The sequence below is a fragment of the Mustela nivalis genome (genome assembly GCF_964662115.1).
Source record: "Mustela nivalis genome assembly, chromosome: 19".
Lineage (NCBI taxonomy): Eukaryota > Metazoa > Chordata > Mammalia > Carnivora > Mustelidae > Mustela > Mustela nivalis.
Genome location: NC_139038.1, coordinates 37,519,339 through 37,533,510, shown reverse-complemented (window position 1 = coordinate 37,533,510; position 14,172 = coordinate 37,519,339). Strand labels below are relative to the sequence as shown.

Sequence of the window (14,172 nt, the reverse complement as noted above, 5' to 3'; positions counted from 1 at the left end):
CTGAGGCCCACACCTGGGATGCGCATGATGGTGACCATGAGGAAGGTGGCGACGCCCGACAGGATGTTGAATATGGTGAGCCTGGTATAGGCTGCAGCGGGCCCCGAGAAGCAGAAGTTCATCAGGTACATGAGGGGGATGATGGCCCAGCCGTATAGCATGAGCAGCAGCAAGGCGTCCGCCATGTGGCCATCGCGCGTGAAGGCGTGCACATCAAAGGCTTTGAACACCACCTGCCACAGCACAGAGGCGGGTGGCTCGGAGGGCTTTGCGGCCTGGTGCTCCCTGACGACTTGCCCCCTTCTCCCCTCTGCACTTGGGGCCATCTGGGCACGTGCTGCTCTGGACGCCCCCTGCCCCCGCACGTGGGCTGGAGGCTAGTGGTGCAGAGATGAGGGGTGTCTCTAGCCATCCCCCCAGGACTGGGGCTGAGCTGCCGGTGTGCACCCCAGGCTGGCTGCAGTTAGTGCAGGGGCCCCAGGGTAAGCCCCCTGTGACGGCTGGGGAGGGGTCCCAGCACCTCGCAGTCCTCACCAGCAGCAGCAGACTGGGAACCAGGAAGGACATGAGGTCCCACAGCAGCGCGGAGAGCCAGAAAGTGGCCACACGCACTCCGCTCACGAACTGGACATGCTTGGCCTGCACGGCCCTCTCGCTGACCGCCAGGATGGAGAACGTGCTGGCCAGGAACGCCATGGCGAATAGCAGATTGAGGGCGATGTCGAATCCCTTCCGGCCCCTGCAGGGGGTAGGGGGACAGGGCAGCTCAGGGACTGAGTGTCAAGTCCACGCAGCAGGGGACACCCATCGGGTCCTTGGTCACCATCCAAGGCAGGAGGTGGAGTGGCCCCGCCGCTAATGGGGGTTAAGAGAGAATGCCACAGCTGTATATCTCAGAGCGGGGAAAAGCCCATCCCCCCAGGACAGCTCCTCTGGGCTTCTGGGCCAGGGATGGTAGTGGCGCCCCCTGACCCTGGCCCCAAGGTGCTTGTGCCACCACCCTCCTGCCTTTCCCGAATCCCCTGAGAACTCCCACGGGGGCTCACTCTGCCCTGGCCAGACACTGCCACTGTGCCCCTGCCCCCATGCACCCCCCTGCGGCGGCTCTTCTCCCGCATTGGGTGCATTCCACATGCTGTAAACAACGGCTAGCAATGCCTTCCAGAAACCAGCACAGATGGCGTAATTCTGCTGCTTGAAGATTTCCTGTCTGCCTCAAAAAATGGCACTTTGATATCTGGTTACTATTTGACCAAAAAGAGAGAATTACGGATATACACTACAACACCGACGGGCCTTGGAAGTGAAAAAAGCCAGTCACAAAAGGCCTCTCATCATACGATTCTATCAGCAGGAGATGTCCCAAGCAGGTGTGTCCCCGAGATAGAGACAGCATGGAGGCCGCTTGGAGAAGGGGACACAGGAGCGGCCAGTGACGGCTGGGTCTCGGAACCCCCGTGAGAGTAAAATGACACTGTGGGCCAAGAGGCACACAAGAAGGTGCTCAGCACTGAGAACCACCAGGGAAACACCAAGCCAAGCCGCAGTGAGAGGCCACCTCACGGAGCTCTCGTGTCCAGCACATGCGGGAGAGGATGTGGACGGGGGCAGCCCTCCGGCACCGTAGGCGGGAACACACACTGGGGCTGCCGCTCTGGGAACAGCGCGGAGGGTCCGCAGAGAGTGAAAGCCTGAGCCACCAGGGGCTCCGGCCATCCTGCGTTCAGAAAACGGAACCGCTGACTGGGCGCGATGCGGGCCCTGCGTGCGGGAGGCCCCATGGCTTACAGCAGCCGAGACTGAGACGACCCAGCATCCGTCCATGGGATCAAGAAACCAGGGTCGGACTGCAGGGCAGTGCTTTCTGGCCACAACAAAGGAGGACATCCTGCCACGTGTGACAATGTGCATGGCCCTTGAGGGCGTGGAGTCAAATTAAGTACGTTAGACAGAGAAAGAGAATAGTATGTGATCTTTCTCACATCTGGAGTCTCCAAAAACCAGCATGGAGGTCACAGACCCGGAGACCAGAGGTGTGGGGGGGGAGCAAGGCAGGTGAGGGGTTAACATGTCCAGCTTTCCCGTCAAAAAATGAGCACGTCCTGGGGGGTCATGTACAGCATGGTGACTGCGGTTAAAGTCACCGATCTGGATTAAGTGCTGGAAGCTGCTCAGAGAGATGACCTCCTCATCACAGAGAAGACTCTGGAACTACATGGGACTGGGGTGTTGACTAGACGACGGGTGGTGACGGTTTACCCCGCACCTGGAACTAACGTAACCTTGTGTGTCAGCGACAGCAAGCCTGCCGATGGCCCGCGCTCCGAGTATGCTAACGACCGTTTGGCTGTATGTCACACGTGGGTGCAGAGCTCTAGCTCCTCACACCGCGAACACGAAACAAAGGTCCCCACAGCCCCGTCCACCACACTGAGCCCACTGGGAGGGAGCTGCCCCTTTTCCATGTCCCCACCCTCCTAGGTCTGAGGGCCCCGCAGGCCTGTCTCCTTGGGGCCCTGTCAGAGCAGAGGCCCCTCCCTGGGGTGGCGTGGCTCCTGACCCCGCACTAGAGGGGCAGACAACGACCACCATATCTCTGCTTTCGGGGTAGAGACAGGAGGTTATTGAGGTGGAGGACCTCGTAGGACCCAGACCACTGTCCAACACGGGGCAGGGGTTGGAGATGAAACTGCCACCCCATTAATGAACTGCCCTGCGTGGGGCGATGGTTCTGAAATTAACTGATTTTCCTGGGCTTCCTCTGAATGGTCCCAGAGTCTGGGAGGCTCTGTAAGTGTAGGGGAGGCTCCCCCATGCATCACAGCGGGATGAGGCCTGAGAACAGAGGTGCCATGGGGTTTCCTGACTCGTGGCCGCCTCAGGCAGGGACACCTGACCTCGCTGTGTTCTGCATCCTGGTCATGTGCTGGGACCCCAAGTAACAGCAGTCAGCAGGAGGTGGGTATAGATCTGGGAAGAGGGCATGACTGCCCTCCAGATCCCCAGGAGGTCCCCCTCGGAGACCTCATTGGACGTAGGACAGGGTCCCACCAGCTCATCTGTTACCCAAGGAAAGGGTGAGTGTGGAAGGCTAAGAAAGATGTGGGGCAGAGGTTCCTGGCCAGAACCCAGAAGCTTCCCGAAGGCAGACACTGTGCTCTATCCACCTGCAAGCCCATTTGAGTGCCCCGGGGGCTCAGTCTCGGTGGAGGTCATGATGGTCAGGCATGGGGCTGGGCCGAGGGACGGGGTAGCGCACGTACTCGTTGAACTGGTCCTTGGCGGCCTGCAGGGTGTTCCGGGGCTGGGGGTAGTTGGAGACCACGATGGAGGCCAAGGGGCCACACAGCTGCTTGAACAGAAGGTTGTCCACGATGGCCAGCGCGGTGGCGGGGGAATGGTAGGCCTGGTTGTTGAACAGGGCCGTGACCACTGTCCGCTCGCCTACGTCTCTGAAGGACACTGCCACCAGGCACCGCTCATTGAAGCCGCCTCCCTCCACCGAGGCCCTGAAAATCAGGAACTCCTCCAGATCACCTGGGGGACAATGAAGGGTCAGTGGTGAACAGCCCCCCAGGGCACGTACCCAAGGCATCCACTCTGAGGAGCTCAGGCCTGGAGGAAGCTGGGAAGGACAGGCTGCCTTCTCCTCACATGGTCGGAGTCCGTGGGCCCCGGAGCAGTGTCATGGGAGGGGCGGGGCCTGAGGCTGCAGGGCTCGTGTGAGTGGGGACCCTGTAGCCACAGGAGGCCACAGGGATGAGGAGAGCTCCTCTTCCTGTCCCGGGCTGGGGGGATGCTATAGGGAGCAGCGGCGGGCCAGGGTTACACGGCAGGAGGCCAGGCTCTGAAAGGCAGAGCTGTCTCAGGTGATGGGCGCTGGGCTGGCAGGGAGGGGCTGCCCTCAGGGGGTGCTATCAGATAGGACCCCTGCCTGTTTTCCTGGTGTTCTAGTTTTTATGGAATAAAAAAGTACCCCTTCATAATCAGGGAAAAAAAAAAAAAAAAGATGGTTTTTAAAAAGAGTGGCCCGGGGCGTCTGGGTGACTCAATGGGTTAAGTGTCTGCCTTCGGCTCTGGCCGTGACCTCAGGGTCCTGGGATGGAGCCCCGTGTCGGGCTCCCTGCTCCGCGGGGAGCCTGCTTCTCCCTTTATCCCTCCCTCTGTGTGCACGTGCTCGCGCTCTCTCTCAAATAAATGAACAAAATCTGAAAAAAAAAAAAAAAAAAAAAAAAAGAAAACTAACAGTACCTGGGGGAGGGGGACCAGGGAGGAGGAACGCTCCCTGGTCACCCGGAAGAACCCCAGCCGATCACTATTTCAGGTCTTGGACCTCCCCCCCCCGGGCATTCGGGTTCTGGGAGGCCAGGACCTGCCTCAGTCCTGCTGGCCCTCACTTTACTCCGCGGCAGATGCGTGGTGAGAGGCGTTCCCAACGCGCGTGCTGGGCCTGCCCTGAGCTCGTTGCCGGCCAGCTCCCTCCAGCATCGCTCACACCTGCTCACACCCTGGCTACCCCGGGCCTGCCTCCCCCTCTCTATAAACAGGGCCAACGAGGACACCTGCCCTCGGGACGAGGGTCACTGAGAGAACAGGGACATGTCCGTGAGCCCTAACGTGAAGAATTACAAAGGCAGGGGCCCCTGGGTGGCTCAGTGGGTTAAGCCTCTGCCTTCAGCTCAGGTCATGATCTCAGGGTCCTGGGATGGAGCCCCGCATCGGGCTCTCTGCTTTGAGGGGAGCCTGCTTCCTCCTCTCTCTCTGCCTGCCTCTCTGCCTACCTGTGACCTCTCTCTGTCTGTCAAATAAATAACTAAAATATTAAAAAAAAAAAAGTTACAAAGGCTTCCCGGGCTGGCCGCAGCTGCTGTTACACAAGGAAAAGAAGATGTCCCTAAATATGGCGTAATGAGTCCACACAGCGAGGTGGTCAAACCCACGTGCTTGACGAGGAGATGGACACTTTGGCGTTCCAGAAGGACTGAGGCAGGGGCACCCGAGGCTATGTCCTGAGTGCCCCAGAGCCCCTGTGTGCCATGAGAGCCCCCAGCTCCTGGGGCCTGGCTGGGCCAGCACCCAGCTGGGGTGCACAGAGGTGACAGGAGCATGGTCTTGGCAGGGATAAGCGGTGACGGTGGTGGGCGGGGCTGCACACGCACCTGCCGTCACCAGGGCCCACTGCAGGGACAGCCTATGCCAGGGCACTCAGCCTTCCCCAGATAAGAACCGACTCCTGCCAAGACCCGCTGGCCAGCCAGTGTGCTGGCCAGGATGTGGGAGGGGAGCGGTGACCTGAGCCAGCCTTCCCGCACGACCCGTTGAGCCCAAGCCCAAGGCCTGCTCCCAGCCCGGGGCAGCATCCGGCTGCCACCACTGGGGACAGAGATCGTTCGGGCTTGATGGGATAGAAGAAAGAGCAGTGTCCCCTCAGTGCATGTGGTGACCTGCCTGGCAAACAGAGGCCACGGAGGTTTCGCACGTCACCTCCAATGGCCCCGAAACAGACAACCTGGGTACATGGCCACCCGGACAAACCTGAGCCCTTGACACTGTCTGTGCCTGCCTCTGACTCTGGCCAACAGCCTTCTCCCCCAAGGGCAAGGTCTGGAGGTGTCTGTGGTTGTCGTGATGGAGTGGGGGAGGGGGAGGCTTCCGAACATCCTCTGTGTGTGAGGACGAGGTGCACAGCGCCTGGGCTGAGAAGCCAGGCTCAGAGGGCGGAGCTCGGGCCCCGTGGCTGCCACTTACCCAGCACCTCCCGCGGCTCCTGGCCCGAAGCCTGCAGCATGCCCTTCAGACGCTCAGCCAGCTGCTGATCCAGCCGGGAGGCCCCTGGGACAGCGAAGGGCACTACGGTGCGGCCGTAGGCACCCAGGGTCAGCTCCAGCTTGGGGTCGTCGAAGGTCTCAGAGGAGTAGTTGACGGCCAGGAGGGCCAGGGTGACGCACGTCAGTGGGACCAGGACCTGGGCCACCACCATCTTCCACTCGCGCAGGCTGTATGCGGCCTTCTTCAGGAACATGGCCCAGAACTGCTGGCAGTGGAGGGTGAGCTGCGGCAGAGGAGATGAGCTGCCGTGGCTGCTACGCAGGCCCAGCCTGGGAACCCCGTGCAGCAGCTGCGGGCCCAGTCCAAACGCGAGCCTGGGGCTCCAGGCTGACATATGTGCCCCAAGGCCCCAGGGCTGCTTGCGAAGCTCCTTCAGTAACGCGACTCGGCCTCAGAGGCGGTTCACACCACCATGGAGGCCCGGCAGGTGCTGGGCACAGGGGGACCAGCTGTGGTCCCACAGGGGCGCCGAGGCCTCTGCCCTTGCCTGGTGCCCTGCGCTTGCTGGTGGGAGGACCCGGGCGGCACTCACAAGGGAGCAGAGGGCTGCCCTTCTCTGTCTTCCCAGTGGAGGCACCAGGGTTGGAGCCTGGCTCAGCCATATGGTAGCTGTACACCTGGGCCCAGGCCCCCCGGATGCTGCCCTCTGTCTCACCAGAGAGCACGAGGCCCACGGCTAGTCCTCAGTCCACGGAGCACCGTGAGCGTCACGTGCTACATCCGCTCATCGGTGAGCAGCCCAGTGACAAAAGGAAACAGCTGCCGGTTCAAACATTCCGGGTTTTCCTCCTCCCTGGCATGATCATGTGACCTGTACTCTGATCGCTTCCCAGCGAGTTGCGCTTCCTTCCGCAAGCCCTTGTCTGCCCCCGTGGACACCTAACACGTGGGGCTCAGGGGTCCCCCAGCCTCCTGCGCTCACCCCAGTGTTGAGCTTGGTGGTGGTGCACTCATCCTCGATCAGGGAGCCTACGCCATTGGTCGGGTCCATGGCCCCACACAGGTGGCTGTCCACGGCCCAGTCACTCGCCCGCCTCTCATGCTGGTACTGCAAGGCAGGGAGCTGGATGGCCTGGATGTCCATGCTGCTGTCCACCAGCTTGCCAACCCTGCGCCGAGACACGAGAGGCCTGGTCACTGCTTGGCTGTCCCCGCGGAGAAGGAGGAACATGCCATTGGCTGTCCTGGCTAGAGTTTCGTTCCCTCACTGGTTCATCAACATGTGCCCCAGACACTGGGCACCGTAGTCAAGCAGAGTCCGGGAGAGACAGACAACCAGACAAGGGACCTGCTCTGCCCACAAGGGCCCCGCCTCCCTGGGAGACGGGCCAGAGCCAGCATTCACAGCCAGGGCCGGGCGTATGTGGGGGGCACAGGCAGTGAGGCCAGCAGGCCCCTGGGTGCTGGGCCACAGGCTGGCCCGGGCCACCCTGGTGCCCAAGAGTGATCTCAGCCATGCGCACTCGCTGCCCAGTTGCCTGCTCTAGGATCTGCCCAGGATCCTCAAGGACAGACACGTACCTCGCACTTCCTTTTGTACATCTGGTTCTTATCACTCTGTCTGCCAAATACGCCCTCAAGACAAGCCTGGCAGATACGTTTGTTGTCCCTGCCCGCGGTTCTGGGCCTCCGCCTGTCCAGGCTCCACCTTCATCCTGGACAGACACTTGCTCCAGGAAGGGGCCCTGGGGATGCTGCACAGTCCCCATGAGGAAGGACGGAAGTTTCCAGGGCCTAAGCTCAGGGGTCCTCTGCTGGGTGAGTGCCGTGGGGAACTTGGGGTCCTGCTTGCAGCCGGCTGTCCGGCTGCCTATTGGGGGGTGTTGGGTGTGACGTTAACCAGGCATGTGCGCCTGTCTGTCGGAAGTGTATGTCTACTGACCGAAGGAAGACCTCTTCCATGGTGGTGACGGAGGCCCCAAAGCTGGCAACCCCCAGCTCCTTCCGCTGCTTCTCCAGCTTCGAGAACAGACCTTCAAACCTGGGAGCAAGACCCGGAGTGAAAACCACATCTTCAACCACACAAGTGCCTTCCGAGGCAGCTTGCTTCTCTGTCTGGGGGAACAAAGGGACCTCCGTCCTTGCAAAGCCACTGCAAAAAACCCTGCGGGCTTGGTGTCCTCCTTTTCTGTCCCCATGGGACCTTCTACCCGGGGTACCTGGGCCTGTGGGGGCGTTCCGTAGTACCAGTGAACTCACAAAACAAACCCAAAGGCCTGCAGGGTAACGCTTTGTAGGAAAAATGAACATAGGGTGAAGGTACGACCCATTGCGCAGCAAGTTTCTGCGTGGCAAACAGAGCCCACAGAACTAGCCAGCGACCAACTGCAAAAAACTATAGCAAAAAATGGCGGATGTTAACATGTCGAACACTCTGATGGATAAGTAAGCAGGGGACAGAACACACACTGTCCAGAGAAAGCAGCTCCTGGAGGCAACGCGCCGTGGTCTGACCCCACCGCCTGCTAGCAGGAGCGGAAAAGCCCAGCTTTGCCTGCCGGGTACACAGGTGTTTAGGAAAACAGTGCTGGACGCTGAGGCCGTGGGGTAGCACAGTCCCCTCCCACCCTGCTGACAGGGACGTCAAACACGCCTCCTTTCTAGGAGGGAACGGGGTACAATTTACCCCACCACTGGAATTCTAACCTAAGCGGGGCTCACTGGAGGTTCAGAGACCTTTCTAGAAGAGGGTTCACTAGCATGTTTTCTGGGGGAAAATCATAAGCATGGAGACACAGCACAGACACTGATGATGTCGTGGTGTAACTGGGTTAGGGAACCCATATGAATTTATTAAAGCTCCACCCGTCAGCCGGGCTTGTGGCAAGATTAAAAGAACGTTCCAGATTTATACCTACATTTTCTTAATGTGAGTTGGACTTTGGTTGTTACCCCCCCACACCAGGACTCTGCAGGACGCCAAGCCTGACACCAGGAAGATACACAAGTACAGGCCTCACAGGAACTTGGGGTGGCTGCTGTGCATGCCCGACCTGGGGCTGCGGGGCACACACACTCTCCCTCCAGGTACAGGACGGTCCGCCGGCTCCACAGCACTGGGAGGCCTGCTTGCCGGGCCCAGCAAGTGGGTTTGCCCTGTGCTGTCACAGGTCCCTGCTGGCAGAGCCCGACATGGACAGTGGTAGGGGGACTCTAAGCCTGGAGCCCCAGAGGCCCACGGAGCCCTCTCCTCCACCCCGTGTAGGCCCCAGTGCGCACCTGTGTGTGCTCTCCTTGGGGAGCACGAAGGACAGCTCTGCACCAGCTCTGCTCTCCAGCGTGGCAGTGGGGACGTGGTGCTGCACCAGCCGGGAGATGGCCTCGGGGTCGCAGTGAGGCTCCTTCACCAGCGTCATGTGGTAGCCTGCACCTGAACACCAAGGAGGCTGTCTCCCCGGGGCCCGGGCTCCCGATGAGGGCCGGCTCATGGGGCAGGGGCTGGAGAGTGGAGCCTCTGGGTGCCCACTGTCCTGAGGGCCTGGCCTCTCCACCCCCTGCTGGGCAGAGATGCCAGAGGACTTGGGGAGGGGGTTGCTGTACAGCAAGGACACGAGGCCCAAGCGGGACTAGACTCCAGGCTCCAAGTCTCAGAGGCTGTGACAGGAGCTTTCCCTGAGACCTGTGCTCCCTGCTTTCTCTGCCAGGGAGCTGGGACCATGGCCATCCTCTCTGGCCTCCCTCCAACCTCCCTCCATCCTGAGGAGGATGCGGCTGGGTGTCTGAGGAAGGGAGCTCGGCTTCTGTCTTTGCTCTCTCCCATGGGCAGGACCCAGGTGGACCAGCCATGCTAGACTGTGCCAGACTGCCCTCAAGAAAGGAAGTCATGCTCATGTGGCAAACCACACACTAGCCACTGGCCCTGGACATGCCACGGGCCGCTGGCTTGAGAGCCTCTACGCTACCGAGCGTGGCCTCTCCAAGGGCACCGCTGGTCTCTGCGGCCTTGGCGGGCACTTGGCTACTCTCCTTACCTGTTCACAGATGGACATCATCCTATCCAGCTCGAGACTGTCTGCACCTTGCTCCCCGCTCCTGTCTCGGGGGCCCTCCAGGGAAGCAAACTGTCCCCAGGCCAGGGCCAGGGCCCCTGGGAAAGGGAGGCCGGCCGGCCCGCCTGCCCGCGCCACTCACCGTACTTCCGCTTGAGAAACATCGAGGACCCGCAGCACTGTAGCTCCCCCTTGGCCATGATGGCCACGCGATCCCCCAGCAGGTCAGCCTCGTCCATGAAGTGCGTGGTCAGCAGCACGGTGCGGTCGCTCTTGTGCTGCTGCAGGAGGTCCCAGATGGCCCTCCTGGAGAGGGCGTCCATGCCCGAGGTGGGCTCGTCCAGCATCAGCACCTGCGGGCAGAGTGGTGGCCACTGGGGGTGGGGGCAGAGCAGGGTTGCGGGCCAGGGATGGCTGTGCAGGAGGCCCCATGAGGCTCTGGTTTGGGAAGATGTGGCCGTCCCCACACTGGCCGGGCCGCTCTGCCAGTGTCCGGGGGCTGCAGCCAGCCCGAGCCCAAGAGCCAGGTGGCCATCCCCGTGCACGGCCTCCCGCCCGCCTACCTTGGAGCCCGCTATGAGGGCGATCCCGATGGAGAGCTTGCGCCTCATGCCCCCGCTCAGGAACCGGCTCAAGGTGTCCTGCTTGTCCTCCAGGCCGAGCACGTGCAGCATCCGCTGGACTTCCTCGGGGCACTTCCGACGGGACAAGCCCTTCAGCTGCGAAAGCGGGGACGGAGAGGTCCGACAGGGGCTCCCGCGGGGGCGGGGGGCTGGCCCGTCCAGTCCGCGGGGAGCCTGTCCTCAGCATCGTCCCCTTTCCTCCATGAGTGGCACCTGGTGGCCTCACGTCCCTCCCTGCCCCCACTGCAGGTCCGCAAAGGCTTCTCAGAATGGATTCTGCTGGCTGGGGATGGGGGCTCATGTCCTGGGGCAAGAGCATGCAGTCCATGGAGCCGGCAGGGCCCCAAGTCCGCTCAGCTGCCAGCTCACCTGTGCGTAAAAGCGCAGGTGTTCTGCGACCGTCAGGTTGTCAAACAGCACATCGTGCTGCGGGCACAGGCCCAGGCTCTTGCGGATCTGGACCATGTCCTGTGAAATCTCATACCCGTTGATATATGCCCGTCCACTGGTCGGGGGAAAGAGACCTAAGGGAAAGCAGAAGACCCAGAGGTATGAGCGCAGTGTGGACACCCACTGGTCGGCTCTGGTGTGCCCCGGGTCGCTCCATTCTCCCAAGCAGGTCACGAGGTCACCTGTGAGCCTGCTCCCGCCTCGGTGGGTGCATAGGCCTGGGGCGGGGCTGCTGAGGCAGAGGTTGCGGTCCCTCACCTGTGAGCATGGAGAGGGTGGTGGTCTTCCCTGCGCCGTTGTGGCCCAGAAGCACCGTGATCTGCCCCTCATACAGGTTCAGGTTCAAGTCTCTGACGGCCACCTTGCCCTTGTTCCCCACTCTGAACACCTGCGGCAAAGGCAGAGGGAGCCCTGGACTGTGGGCCCCGCCCCCAGCTGCCCTCAGGAATGCCCCCGGCTTGCCTCAATCAGGGCAGAGGCGGAGAATTTTGGGCAGGGTCTGACCGGAGGCCATGCTGCTCCCAGCCACTCTCAACATCCCTTGACCCAGGCAGGTCCCCAGTGTCTATCCCTGTGCGGTGAGCACAGCTAGCGTTTGCTGACTCAAGCCTGAGTCCCCCGGGGCCTGGGGATGGAGGCTGCAGAGTGGCTGGTGCCCGGAGACCTGGTCAGAGGGCAGCCACAGGTGTCCTGGGGACAACATGGCCTGGAGGATGGTCACTGGCTTGGAGAGAGCTCTGAACAAGATGGCACGCCCTGTGGCACGAGGTCCCCGTCCCTGCCCAGTCCACAGGGGGTGGCACCTTGGTCACATGCTTGATCTTGATCCCAGCTACCAGGTCCTCCGGCTCCGCCTCAAAGTACTCGGTTCTGAGCACCTTCTCTGGGTCATCATCTTCCTCTTCTTTTCCCAAAACCGTCCGCGGGTGCCCACACCAGTACGAGGGCTAGGATGGAAATCAGACCTCTGATGAGCAGAGGTTGGCTCATTTTGTGTGTGATGAAAGCCAAACCTTCACCGACACGCTGAATACAGACAGGTCACGGGTCCTCTGTACCGCGAGGCCAAGGCCACAGAGCGGCCCCGGGGGCACAGGGCTCCTCCCTCCTCTATCCTGGGGAGGCTCGGAGCCCCTTTCCTGACCTGCCGTCTGGGCACACGGTCCCTGGCAGCCTTCCCCAGAGTACAGACAACGTAATCCAAAAAAATAAAACTCACAAATGCAAATAGGTAAAAATCTAAAAGTATATTTAAAAACAGATCCATACGTTTAGAGTTAAGATAGCTAAATAAGGTTAAAAGGAAAAAGATAAGTTCCAGGCATCTTTACAGCATGATCCCTTTCTACAGACACAAGCGTATGTGTGTGCTACGCACGTGTGCAGAAAAACAATCCAAACAGGATCAGCCCAGTTCATCTCTGGTGAGGGGATTGTGTGGGGATCATTTTTACTTTGTGGGCAGAAAAGCTAGGGGGATGTTTGTCTGAGAGGAGGCCACGGGTGTGGGGCGTGCTGGTCCCGTGACAGCAGCACGAGCCCTTCTCGCACACCCTGGAGTGCAGTGTTCCTCTCGGCTCGGGGCGGGCCTTAGGGTCTCTGGGGACACACAGCTCACTGACTGCACGTGGGACGGGGTCGCGTGCCAGGGACTAGAGGGGCCCGGAACACACCTCCCCCCCGGAGGTGGCCAGTGTGCGGAACTCACCATGACGAAGAAGTACCAGGGCTGGGGCACGCCGAACTCCCCTGGGAGCACCGCCTCTACATACCAGGTCACCAGGCCGTAGAGGACGGAGTCCAGCAGCAGCATCCCCAGCACTTGCCCGAAGGAGAAGTTGTCGTCCACATTGACGGGACTCAGGAGGTCTCGCCACTGGACGCCCACGCCTGAAAGACACAGCACGACCCACATACTCACCCACGCGTGTGCACGTACACTGTACATGCATACTCACGCACAGATACAGGGATACGTGTGCATGATTCGGGGAAGTCCCACGCGAATAGTGTATATTCACTACAACTCTTTCCAAAAATCACAAGCACTTGAGGCACAAGTAAAGCTCGACTTCTAGTCCCCGCAGGTCTTGCCTTCCTTTGCATTTGGAACATCACAGCCCAAATGGGGCCTGCGGCCTCCGCACGGCCAGCTACCCTCTGTCAGCTCTAAGGAGCTGTCTTTTGGTCTCGGTCACTTTCAAACGACCAGAAGTTTGCCTATTTTCAAGTTTTGCCTTGGTCTTGAAGACCAAGAGCTGCCCTACAGTTAGGTTCTTGGTTAACAGCTTTTATGAAAGTGTTCGAACCCTGGAAGGCCCAGTGCATTGAAAAAGTCTACATTTATCCCACACAGCTAAACACAGAGACAGACGGTTACAGGCCAAAGTGCGAGAAGACACCACCACAGGAGAAAACAACTCTAATGAAAGATAAGGCCGCATGGAGTGTCCGCGACCTCCCTCCTCCCACAGACCCATGCTAGGAAACCACAAGAGCCAGGGCTATGAGACACGAGACCATGAGACCACGCAGCCCGAGACAGAGAAGCTGGGTAGCATAGGGCCCAGTGCCCGCAGATGCGCAGGTCCGTCCCCACACAGGAGAGGCTAGCACAATGTCAGGGCCACACAGAAGCTCACGCTCACCCTCTTGCCTCTTCTCGGTGGCGACAGCCCTCTCTGCCCCTCTGAGGTCATCCCCAGAGCACCTCCAGCAGGTGGGATTCCCCATGGAGGCCTCTCTACCCTTTAGAGCAGTAGGCTTGACCCCACCCTTGAAACCGAGCAGGTGGCCCATGTACCAGTGACGTGTTTTATTCGACCCTTGTGATATTTCATGAAATCAGGAAATTTCATGAAAATCACAATCAGTGCTGGGCTGTGATTCCCACTCACTGCACAGGGAGGCACCCGTTCTGGCACCTGACCAAGAGCAGGGGGCGGGTCAACTCCCGCAGACTCTGAGGCCAGGGCCTCACTGTTCTGAGCACCCCAGGTGCAGGCAGTGGCTCACTGAGGTATTGAGCAGGTCCTTCACGGGACACAGGTGCTCACGTCTGCTCCCGGGCAGGAGCTCAAGGCCAGTGGTGGCCATCGCCACGCTGGGCACATTAGTGCTCTGTCCTCTGAGAGTCCAGGTCTGGGCCGCCTCCCCTGGGACTCCTGCTGCACCTCCCATCTGTGGGGGCAGGAGCCTCCCCACCGCAGAGCGCCTGTCGTCCCCTGCCGTCCCCTGCTCTGCTCTGTGAGCTGTCCTGGAGCCACGCGCTGGAGACAGCC

The 14,172-nt window shown here is 60.6% G+C and overlaps 1 protein-coding gene across 5 annotated transcripts in view; it reads right to left on the bottom strand.

The window, feature by feature from the left end:
* The window catches only part of ABCA3 (ATP binding cassette subfamily A member 3), a 38,571-nt gene that overhangs the window by 5,731 nt on the left and 18,668 nt on the right, over positions 1–14,172 (bottom strand). For all 5 annotated transcript variants that reach the window (XR_014306190.1, XR_014306191.1, XM_082713441.1 and 2 more), the window contains exons 12-24: positions 12,600–12,781; positions 11,695–11,838; positions 11,150–11,279; positions 10,811–10,965; positions 10,382–10,537; positions 9,961–10,171; positions 9,049–9,199; positions 7,712–7,810; positions 6,752–6,938; positions 5,749–6,052; positions 3,264–3,537; positions 535–739; positions 14–233 (exon numbers count right to left, since the gene is read on the bottom strand). Coding sequence is in view for 3 of the 5 variants with exons in the window: in XM_082713441.1 (XP_082569567.1) it covers positions 14–233; positions 535–739; positions 3,264–3,537; positions 5,749–6,052; positions 6,752–6,938; positions 7,712–7,810; positions 9,049–9,199; positions 9,961–10,171; positions 10,382–10,537; positions 10,811–10,965; positions 11,150–11,279; positions 11,695–11,838; positions 12,600–12,781 (2,418 nt within the window). In the remaining 2 variants the exon portion in view is untranslated. The remainder of the gene's footprint in view (positions 1–13; positions 234–534; positions 740–3,263; positions 3,538–5,748; positions 6,053–6,751; positions 6,939–7,711; positions 7,811–9,048; positions 9,200–9,960; positions 10,172–10,381; positions 10,538–10,810; positions 10,966–11,149; positions 11,280–11,694; positions 11,839–12,599; positions 12,782–14,172) is intronic.